The sequence below is a fragment of the Hevea brasiliensis genome, chromosome 7 (assembly GCF_030052815.1).
Source record: "Hevea brasiliensis isolate MT/VB/25A 57/8 chromosome 7, ASM3005281v1, whole genome shotgun sequence".
Classification (NCBI taxonomy): domain Eukaryota; kingdom Viridiplantae; phylum Streptophyta; class Magnoliopsida; order Malpighiales; family Euphorbiaceae; genus Hevea; species Hevea brasiliensis.
In genome coordinates, this window is record NC_079499.1 from 91,999,820 (window position 1) to 92,011,196 (window position 11,377).

An 11,377-nucleotide genomic window follows, 5' to 3' on the forward strand; every position below is an offset into this window, starting at 1 on the left:
TATTTTAGAATATTAAAATATGAAAATTATCCAAAAAAATCATAAATTTGAAAAGTAAAGCAAAGAACCAACTTATTTAGACTATTTATATATTTTATCATCACTGTTAAATATTTTAAATTATTTATATTATTTTTTATATTAATAAATAAATTTATTTATAAAAAATATAATATTTCGATTTAGATATTTTTTATAATTTATTTCTCATTAATGAAATATTTTTCATCTCTATAAAAAGAAAAAAAAATCAACCAAAGGAGTTTAACATTTCATTTGAATAAAATTTTTAAACAGAATTTTAAATTTTAAAATTGAGAATGGATAAACATACTGCAAAGGAAGGAGGGGTAAATACAATTTAGTTTAAATTAACAAATTGAACCGAACTACTTTAATTTAATAATTTGATTTTACTTTTGATATAATTTGGTTCGGTTCATTTTGATTTTGTATTTTAAAATTTTTTATTATTTTAATTTGATTTGATTTTAGAGAAAAAAATTTATTTAAATCAAATCGAATCGAATAATATTTTTTAATTTTAAATTAATTTATTTTTGTATAAAATTTATGAGTTATATATAATTTTATATATATAAATTACTTAATTTTATTAATTAATGATTATTAAATTTAAATTAAAATTAAAATTAAATCAAATATTTTAAAAATTAAATTTAAATTAAAAAATTAAATAAAATTTACAACTAATTAATTTAAATCAAATCGAATTAAAATTAATTTAATTTAATTTTTTATTTATTTTAATTTAATTTTTAAATATGATAATTTAATTTTAATAATTTAATTAATTCAATTTTAACTTTTAAAAAATAGAATACAATCTAATTATAATTTCACAAATATTGTTGAGATTTTATAATAATAATAATAATAATAATAATAATAATAATAATAATAATAAAGAAAGAAGTGTCTAGATAAGAAGTGTGGACAGACACGCGATAAATAGCAATACTCAATCCAATTATACAAATTGTTACATCAATGCTGGAATTAACCGGAATTTCACAAACAGTCGCAAACGGAATTCACACAGGCTTTCCGTCGCTACCTCCTCCTTCCTTCTCTCTCTAATATCTAGGAAGGAAGGAAAGAGAAACAGACGCCTTGACTTGGTTTCAATATACAGTGTAAATGTAAAGGCGTCATCCATCCATCATTAGTTTTGAACTACCTCTTTCCCTGTCCTCCCCCGTTCGGAGTGGGAACGAGTAAGTTGGAAACAGCGTTCGGGAGTTCCAAATCGCCGGACTCCCATGTCTCCTCCTCCTTCTTCATCATCATCATGAATTTTATTTTCCTTCCTCTGCAGATGGATGTCCTCTTTCTCTTCTCTCATTTCCAAACGATTCCTTATCATTTGGATTAAGAGTCGCGAATCACGATCATTAATATTATTATTTTTGTTTCCATCTCTCGCTATGCGTTGGCTTCAAAACATTTCCTTCTCGTCGTCGTCTAATCCTTCCACCTCTGCGCCTTCCTCTTCCTCTCCTCAGCCTACTTTCTCTTCCTCCTCCTCGTCCTCTTCTTCTGCTGCTGTTGGCGATGTCACTTTTTCTCCTTCCAGGAAGCATAGTCATAAAAGCTATATTCGTGCTGGTCCGTTAGGTTTGCGTTTCGGCGGTGGCGGTGGTCCCAGGCTCACGCGCCAGAGGAAGCTCCGCCATTTGGCCGAAAATGAGGTTGCAATCCAAGGCGCTTCCGCGAAACCGAACCACGAGTCTGCTGAGTCCGTTCAGCTTTTGCGGTCGCCTAGTGGTTCTTCCTCCACCGTGCCATCGAGGATGTCATCGTCAGTTCCTGTGCCTGTGCCGTTGCCCCTGCCGTTGCCTCTGCCTGAGAACTCTAATTCTGGAGACGGGGACTTGCGGTTGAAGTCGCCTAAGGAGAGGGATCGAGACGGTATTAGGGAAAGAGAAAGAGAAAGAAGTGATGGCGCGCGAGAGGGATTTTCTTCTTCGACTTCTCCAATTAAGAGGTACATTACTTCCTTTTTTGACGTTTAATTCGTATTCCGTATTCATTAGGATATAATTTTACTGCGGCCGATAATGGATTCCCCATTTTCTTCGAGGATAGAATGAATTTTCTTGTTTATGTTAATTTTTATACCTTTTCAATGGAGTAATTGATAAAGCCATTAGAAGTTTGACCGATCCAATGCTCTTTATATCCCTAATATTAATATAAATTGAAAAAAAAAGGGCCCATTTGATCGTGGTTCTTTTTGATGAATTGCGCTATGAAATTTGGCAAAAATGATAAGCAATACAGCTCAACTTTTTCGATTTAAGGAAATTTGGGGGACGTTTTGTTTGTGATGTAAATTCTTTGAAGCTTTGTATGTATTTTCTGTTCAAGGGAGGATATAGAACAGGTGCCTAACGACTTGATTATTGACCTTTACACCCTGTTTGGATTACACATGCAGTGTGGTTTATTAATGTATGATATTGTATTATGTGGTATAATTTTTATTGTTAATATGTTTGAAAGATAGTATGATAAAATGAAAATAAAGATTACAAAAATAAATATTAATTTATTTAAATAAAATGGTTTAAAGATATTTATTTAAATAAAATATTAATTTATAAACAATTTTATCATAAAAATAATTGAAGACACATTTTATTTTTTTTTTAATTAATCACTAAATATGCTTTATAAATATATGAAAAATACTCTATAATAGAGAATGTATGTGTATAAATTATGCGAGGGTAAAATATGAATACAAAATCTTAAACCATACCTACCCACCAAATTGATGGTTTGAAAATTTGTGGTAACCATCATTTTACAATAAAAAACCACTATTTTTCAAGAACAATCTTCCCAAACAATGAGAGAAGCTATACCATATATTATGAAACCATGGCAAACCATGATCCAAACAGAGTGTTAAATGCTATATTGCAAACATTGCAAGCATCCTTCTTCCTTTGAGGCATATAGTGTGTATGTCATGACTTGTAGCTGCACAACAAGTGCATCGTAATTTATCTGTTTTCTGTAATGTTTTTTTTCCTTCAACTGTATGTGCAAGATAACATGTTTTGCAGGCATTTTATGGATAACATGTTTTGCAGGCATTTTATGGACTTGTCTTTGTTAACATATTGTACTATTACAGTGTAATCCTTGGCCCAGAGAACAGGAAGATGGTGAAGCATCTAGATATAAGGTCACCTAGAGAGGTGCATCCAGATTTTATCATGGATAATTATGGAGAGAACTTCAAGGCCAATGCTCCTACTAGGAGCGCACCTACTAGTCCATTTTCAAGTCCTGTACTCAGCCCACAAAGATTAACTACTGCTGCTGATTTGTTGCCGTACTATCAAATGATTGCTAAAGGAAATCAAGTCTGGTCTGCACCAGAAATGGCAACAGTAGATACACCTGGGCTTCCTCCCCCAGCATTCTTTGATTACACTGCATTTAGTAGTGATAGTTCTCCCCTTCATAGTCCACCAAGTAGAAGTCCCCACTGGAATCCTAGAAGCCCAAATGGACCTGCATCATTGCTGAATGCAAAACTGTCAATTGAAAGCTCAACCCCAGGGCGTGAAAGTAATGCCAACTTTGAGGTCCATCCATTACCGCTTCCTCCTGGAGCAGCCAGGCCTTCACTATCAGCTCCCATTTCCCAAGTTATTGCTAAAGCAGAGTCCATGCCCTTGAAAAGTCAGTGGCAGAAGGGAAAGCTTATTGGACGTGGTACATTTGGCAGTGTTTATGTTGCCAGCAACAGGTATGGAATTCTTTATTTTGCTTCCTTTGCAGCAATAAATGCTAATGACAGTTTTTCATTTCCAACAGGGAAACTGGGGCATTATGTGCAATGAAGGAAGTTGACATATTTCCAGATGACCCAAAATCTGCAGAGTCTATAAAGCAATTAGAACAGGTTACTCACTGCAACTGTAATGGCTTCCTTCATGGATTCTTTCTTTTCTCCTCTTCTTAAATTAATCATTTGTACATGGCGTTATCTTCTTAGCACCTGTTTTTAAGACTCTGCACTAGCTTTTTGGTTGATGAATATACCCTTGTATGTCTAATTTAGTTGTGTTATGCATGTTTTTTTAGGTTTTATAGGTTTTTTTTTTTTTTTTTTTTTTTAAAGGTATTAGATTGTATAGGTTTAGCCTTTGAAATTGAGACTACATTCTTTGTTGCAATTTTCCATTAGTTTTCCCTTTTCATGATTTCTTCATTTGTTTCAGGAAATTAAAATTCTCAGCCAGCTGAAGCATCCAAACATTGTGCAGTATTATGGTAGTGAAATAGTGAGTAACTTTCAAGTTGCATCTTTTGGTTTCGAGGCTCCATTTTTTTCTGGGCCAGGTATATTTTAGGCCTTGCTGAATCAATAATTTCTTGTACATGCAGGTTGAAGACCGCTTCTATATATATCTAGAGTACGTTCATCCTGGTTCAATCAATAAATATGTCCGTGAACATTGTGGAGCCATAACAGAAAATGTTGTTCGTAGTTTTACTCGCCACATTCTCTCTGGGTTAGCTTACTTGCATAGCATGAAGACAATACACAGGTACAGGAGTATGTGAAGTTTGAGTGGTCTTTCAGGAAATGGTCTATAAAATTCCTTTTTTTTTTTTTTTTTTTTTTTTTTTGTGGTAAAGAATTTTATGTTCCCTGGTTTATACAGGGACATAAAAGGGGCTAATTTGCTTGTTGATGCATCTGGAGTTGTCAAGCTTGCTGATTTTGGGATGTCGAAACATGTGAGTACTGGCTTTTCAAATTTTTGAAAAAAACCACCTCAGTTCAGTACACAATTATACATGCATGTCATTGCAATTTCATTCATAATTCACACTGTGATGCAATTATTCTCTTTCCCACACTGGGCTCATAAAATGTTGGACTTATTTCTTTCACAGCTTACTGGACAAGCAGCTGAGCTTTCTTTGAAGGGAAGTCCATACTGGATGGCTCCTGAGGTACCTTCTTGTTGTTGTTGCTGCGTTAAATATGTGAGGGTTGATAGCCTTTTAGATTCTGATATCTCTGTCTTCTCTGCAGCTTATGCAAGCTGTAATGCGGAATGATACCAGCTCTGATCTTGCACTTGCAGTTGACATTTGGAGCCTGGGCTGTACTATTATTGAAATGTTCACTGGAAAACCTCCTTGGAGTGATTATGAAGGGGTAAGCACCGAATTTTTCTCACAATCTTTATTTATCTCCTTAAATTGGCCTCAGAAGTATAGATACATATGAGATAACCCTTCTTTTTTTTTTTTTTTTTTTTTTTCTCTCGATTTTCTGTAAAACTGTTCAAGAGATAGCTTAATGATTAGAATTTAGGATCTCCATCTAATCCCTTTTTCATGGACCACCTGAGCTGGGCCCAGGTTATAGGACTTTGTTGTTACAAAGGGTAGTGCGGAGTATCCGTACTTCTTAGAACCTGATATAAATTTTTAGTGTGCAATATTATTTAAGTTTTAGTAGTTTTTGCATATAATTTTTTTTTTCCTCCTTTTTTGGTTGGTGGCTGGGTGGGGATTTTTTGTATATATATTTATGAAGAACTAAAAGGCTTACAATTTATCTGCATTGTAGATTATCACTTAATTTTTAGTTTCTTTTTAATTTTTTTAGAAAAAGACAATACTCTCTTTTTGTTTTAGCTAGTATCTGGGTTGCTACCTCATGATTATGCCCCTCCCCTTTCTCTTTTTCTTTTTCTTCAATGTCAAAGATTGTGTAAAATCATATTCTTTCTTGTGAGTTGTGATTCATATTTTCTTTTCTTGTGGAAAAGAAAGGGGGAGATTTGATGGTAGAGCTGATTTCATGAATTTCTACAAGATTATTTGATATCAGCAAAGTTTCCCTTGTTTCTGGTAGATAAAAATAGTTTCCCAATAAGGGAAACTATGTCTAAAAGTTTGACATATATGTTTTCTCCCTTTTGATCTTCTTTTTCTTCTTCTTGTTTGATTTCATTTGTATCTGGTTCTTACGGTTATTGTTGGGTCTAATGGTAACTTAATAGTAGTAAATTTGTATAATTGTTTTGTCCCCCTTTTCTGTTGACTAATTTTGTTATTGAATTCTTGCCTTAACAAGTGAGATGCAATAACTTAATGCTAGTGAATCTTCCCACTGTATCTTCTATTTGGATTGAAGTTACTTGGGAACGATCCTTTTTTTTATGGCCTTTTTCCATAAATCAACTTAAACGGACATTGCAACTCAAGCTAGTGATTAAACTTAGTAATTTCTACCTGATGTGAGTCTGCTAGTCTCTGCATCATTTCCTTGTTATTGGATCAGGATGAATTTCGGTGAGTCATTTGCTAGATTTGTGTGGTGATATGAATGTGCATTTTCTACTGGATTCAAGCATATATTGTCTAGATTACTGGAAGAAAGAATGAATCTGATTTCCTTTATAGTGAAGTACCAATATAAAGTTCATGGTGACTGATAGAAAAATGCATGGTTATGCGATTTAAATCAGATATTATGCAAAATTGATTTAAATCGGATATTATGCAAAATTGTACTCAAATTATCTCTATGTCGATTGAATAGTAGAAAAAATTGGTCCGCAATGCAGGCTTCAGCCATGTTTAAAGTTCTCAAGGATACCCCACCAATACCCGAAACACTGTCACCTGATGGCAAGGATTTTCTAAATTGCTGCTTTAGAAGAAATCCTGCAGACAGGCTATCAGCAAGCATGTTACTGGAACATCGTTGGTTGAAAAACTTAAGGTACCTTGATATTCCGACTTCCACCCGGTCATTTAATGGGCTAAAATTGATGGTAAACTATCAGTGTCATTTCCCTTTTGTTTTCTGGTCTTACGTTCCTTGAAAAGGATGTTAGCATTTTGTATCATGTTTGCATTGGCAGGATATAACCCATAGCCATATTCCAAACACGTCTGAAGTTAAGCTTGATCAATTGCCAGTACTCCTTGGCACACAAAGTACAAAGGGAAAGGTGGCTTCTGACAGGTAATAGTTACTTTTGGCATTATCATTACCCTTTCCGAAAACCTTTTTTCATTTCTTGACTATAAATTTAAATGCATTTCTTGACCACTTTTGCATGGCTCCAGCTTCATTAATTCTTCTTTTTCTTCAGCGAAACTGACCAAGGATCTCATCGTAAAGCTTCCAACTTAACAGCAATGGTGTCCTCCTGTTATTCTCCTCGCTCTATTCTTGAGGTTCTTCCCACTTTATCTCCTCCGTGCTCAGGTCACAGCATAAGTCATGGTAGCTCTTCTTCGTCTATTCCCAGCTTAATTAAACATGGTGCTAAATGTAATCATATCCTTAGATAACAGAGAGAATTGAAAAAACCTCATTTTTTTTTTGGCGGGCAAATCTAATAACTCAGATTAATTGAAGGAAATTGAACCATTGACCGTTATAGGCTCTAGTAGATGATTGGCGGCCATAGGTTGTTGCAGCAGTAAGTTATTTCCCTCATCTTTTGTCATCAATTCCTTCTCAAGTTTCGAAAGCTTGTTCATCCTGGGAATTATATTCTGAACTGGGGATTTTTTAGAAGCAGCTTTTGTATACTATTTACTAATTTAGAGCTTCAGCAATTACAGAAGTTCAATTGTATGTATATTTTTCAAGATAATGTTCTCACTCCAATTTAATGGAGTTGAAATGTATTTGTAGATATCAGAGAAAAAAAAGGGGGAAAAAAAGGGAAGGTGAAATTTACTCATCTAGCCAAGGGGAGTTCAAAGTGACGATATAAAGTAGTTTCAGTGAATTTTTTGTCCTCCAACTCAATCGTTTTTGCAATTTGAAGTTGTATGGGATAGTGTCATTTTCATTATGAAATTCACTCTTGGATTTCTGTTTTTCAAACTGAAGCTGATATGATATGCTTAAAACTTGAAAGACACCTACAGCAGCATGTTATTCTGATTTGGGAAGGCGGTGAATATTATATTATTTGGGGAAATTGAAAAAAGTAATTTTGGTTATTGGGTTAGAATTTGGATATTAGTTCCATTGTTAAATTGTTGCAAATTCATAATTTAATGCAAAATTGGCATATATGTTGATGAATTTTATTTCAATGGTTTTTAACTTGCCTTTAGAATTACCAGATTTTGAGTTAGGATTAAAAAGAGAAAAAATAGCATATATGTAATGTTACCGCATGCATGTGATGTGAATTATTTATTTATTCCTCAAAATTGAATAAATTAAATTTTTTAATAGACTAAATAGAATGATGGAGGGATAGAAAATCGAGCTGAATCAAATTAAATAATTCAAAATTTTTACCATATTAAACTGAATTTCTTTGTTTTGATTTAATTTAATTTTATACGATTTGATTTATTAATTTGAGTTTCACTTAGGCTATTTATTTTTTCTTAACTTATTTGCAACTCTTTTTAAAATTCAATTTTAGTTTTTTTTTTTAATTTTTAATTTTTAATTTAAAATTTAATAATAATTAATTAAAAAATAATTTTTTATTTAATTTAATTTTACTTTTTCTTTTTAATTATAAATTGAACCCAATTAAATAGATCAGATTTTTTAAAATTAAAACCCACATTAAAGTAAATTATTGAAAAATCAAACTGAATTTTTAAATTAAATAGTTTATTAAAAATTTTTTGTTAACAATTTCTTACACTTTTAAAAAAAAAAGTTTTTTTCTGTTATTAATCTAAACTGATATATTCTAAAAATAAATAAAACTTAATTTAAAATTTATTTATTTAGATTATATGACGATTGATGAATAAAATTTTGTTTAATAAAAAATCTTAAATTTATTAAGAAATTTAAATTAATATAGCAAATAAAAGGATTAAATTATAAAAAAAAATTTAAAATGAGTAAAACCTCAAAAATAATTTTTTACTCAATTATGTTTTAGGGTAACTATGATAAGCGTGAGACCAATAATAAAGAAAATGCATATAAAAAAATGTTGTTAGAATTACTAAGTGAGTAAGCGTTGAAGTTTTATTTTTAAAAAAATTATAAATATAATGTTGCTTTTGTAGTAGGATAATTGTTTTTTAAGTACAATTTTTTTTTAATACAACTAATTTTATTCGATTTTTTACCGTATTCCTCCAATAATTTTACAATATCAATTGATGATATATATTGACGATATACATCAACGTGTAAATACTATAATAGATTTATAATGTATTTAATTAAAAAATATAATAATTTAATTATTATTAAAAAATTAATGGTAATAAATATAAATTACACTAAAACAAATTTTCTTTTCCTTTTACTATAATTATAAAATTATATACTTAATTCATTATAATAAAAAAATTTATGACAATAGTTACAATTTAATTAATAAGTAAACTAAAAATCATAGTTATAAACTATATAAATTAATATTACAAATCAAATATCAAATTAGTTACCTCTCAATACAAATAGAAAATACAATGACGAATTAAGATTTTCTCTCAGTCCTACAAATGATATTTTAGTAATCAAAACATTAGAAGAAAATAATGAACAATTTTCAAAAATAGCACTAAGATAATTTTTATCTTATAAAAATTTATTTATGTATATTTTATTTTTATCTTATTTTTTTAATATTATTTTCAATTTTTATTTTTTTATGTTTATTTTTTTATATTTGCATAATTTTTTTTTAAATAAATTAAGTACAAATATATTATAAAAATTATATAGTTATATTTTTATTAATTAAATAATATATCAATAATAGATTTACTCGAGCACAGAATGAGCAAAGGCCTATTTAAGTTAAAATGAGAATTAAATTAAAGCTCATTAATTATAATATGACAATATTATGGGAAAATCGCCCAAAAAACTTTAATTTTTGTCAATTTTTACAATTCTATCCCATTATTTTTTTAACAATTTAACCTCAATTTTTGACATCCGATTTAATTTTATCCTATCATCGAAATTAACTATTAAACTTAACAGTAATGCCACGCTCTCATATCTAATTAGCATTAAAATATTCAATTAACAATTAATCCTAAGTTATTCTAATAATCTCTAAATTGAAAAGAAAACTCTGGATCCCAAACCCAAAATTAATTTTGTTCCTTTGACTCATTTTTCTTATGTTTGTTCTTGCTCATGATGCATAGCCATCTCAAGTTCAAGCTCAGAGAAGCATCTCTCAACCAAAGCCTGATTTTTCTAGCTAATGAGATTCAGAAGGAAAAAAATAAAATAAAATCCATATGCTCTCAATATTATAAAATCCAGCATTGTTAATTAATATTCATAAAAGTTTAACCAGATATTGTGTGGTGCATTTGCAATAAAATTTAGCCACAGTCGTCCCTTTTTTTTTTTTTTTATCAGATCCATGATTGTAAAAAAATGGCGAAGCTTGAGCTTGACAGAGTAAGACCACATGAGAATAGTATAACTATGTTTGAGATGGGTAAACTTAAGGATTATTAAGTTAAGTTAAGATTAGTGGTTAATTCGGGCTAATTAGATATTATAATAGTAATTCTAAATGATAAAGTGGCATTGTAATGATTGGGAAGAATTAAATTGGTGCTAAAGATTAGGGTGAAATCCTTAAAAAAAAAATATGAGGTAGAATTGTAAAAATTGACAAAGCTTGAAGTTTTTTTTTTTAATGGTAATTTACCCCAATATTATTGACTCGGCTTTCATATTTTAAAAGTAGAATTAGGAAGTTTTTATGCTTTAGTTAATTGCAGGCTCGCTAGCCCCGACTCAAGCTCCGATTCCTCCTCACGCTTTTATAAAATCATTAGAGTGTTCTTGATTCTGGTCATTTTATTACATTACTTTGAGTTAGTGGTGGATTTTAAGGGATGGCACTTTAGCTCGCTAAATGTAGAGTCCGTCAAAGGCCATGGAGAAGGGGACGCCACATGGTTGGAAATCAAAGTGAATTATTTAGCTGTGCCACTACAGAACTTGACTAATGGGTGCATTGTTTTGTTCTTGATACAGTCGGTGTGTAACACCCATAATTTTTAAATTTATTATTTTGAGTAAATATGGATATTTTATTTTATTTGAAATTTTAGGAAATTATTTGAAATTTTTCGGATTTTAGAAATCGGGTTCGATTTTTCGAAAATATAAACTTTGATGATTTTTAAAAATTAATTTAAAGACCACGTGGCAAGACTAAAAATATATTTGGAGTCTATGAATTTTTCTGAGTTTTCTAGAGTTTTTTTTGAAATTTTTGGACCTCTTTTTCGGTCCCAAGACAGAGTAAAAAATTCAAAATTTTATATCCTGAATCGAACCGGATCAGATCGGACCGATCGAATCGGACCGGCCTTTCTTCTTCAT

At 30.7% G+C, this 11,377-nt stretch overlaps 1 protein-coding gene across 2 annotated transcripts; it reads left to right on the plus strand.

Annotated features, from left to right (window-relative positions):
* The first annotated feature begins 990 nt into the window (after positions 1–990).
* Positions 991–8,121, plus strand: LOC110655870 (mitogen-activated protein kinase kinase kinase 5). Of its 2 annotated transcripts, none has more exons than XM_021812348.2 (11): positions 991–2,008; positions 3,167–3,787; positions 3,856–3,943; positions 4,263–4,325; positions 4,429–4,592; positions 4,710–4,785; positions 4,945–5,004; positions 5,087–5,212; positions 6,633–6,842; positions 6,933–7,036; positions 7,141–8,121. In XM_021812348.2, the coding sequence occupies exons 1-11, from the start codon at positions 1,344–1,346 to the stop codon at positions 7,205–7,207; spliced, it is 2,244 nt and encodes a 747-aa protein (XP_021668040.2). In that variant the 5' UTR covers positions 991–1,343; the 3' UTR covers positions 7,208–8,121. The 2 variants fall into 2 exon arrangements, with proteins under 2 accessions (XP_021668040.2, XP_021668039.2); XM_021812347.2 differs by having other exon boundaries at positions 992–2,008; positions 7,167–8,121.
* Positions 8,122–11,377: the final 3,256 nt, after the last annotated feature.

What these genes read in the sequence shown, in the direction of transcription:
- LOC110655870 (XM_021812347.2), top strand. Translation starts at nt 1,344, where the DNA reads ATGTCCTCTTTCTCTTCTCTCATTTCCAAACGATTCCTTATCATTTGG. An exon ending in AGCATGAAGACAATACACAG is followed by an intron (nt 4,593 to 4,709) that starts GTACAGGAGTAT and finishes TGGTTTATACAG; the next exon opens with GGACATAAAAGGGGCTAATT. An exon ending in ATTTTGGGATGTCGAAACAT is followed by an intron (nt 4,786 to 4,944) that starts GTGAGTACTGGC and finishes TTTCTTTCACAG; the next exon opens with CTTACTGGACAAGCAGCTGA.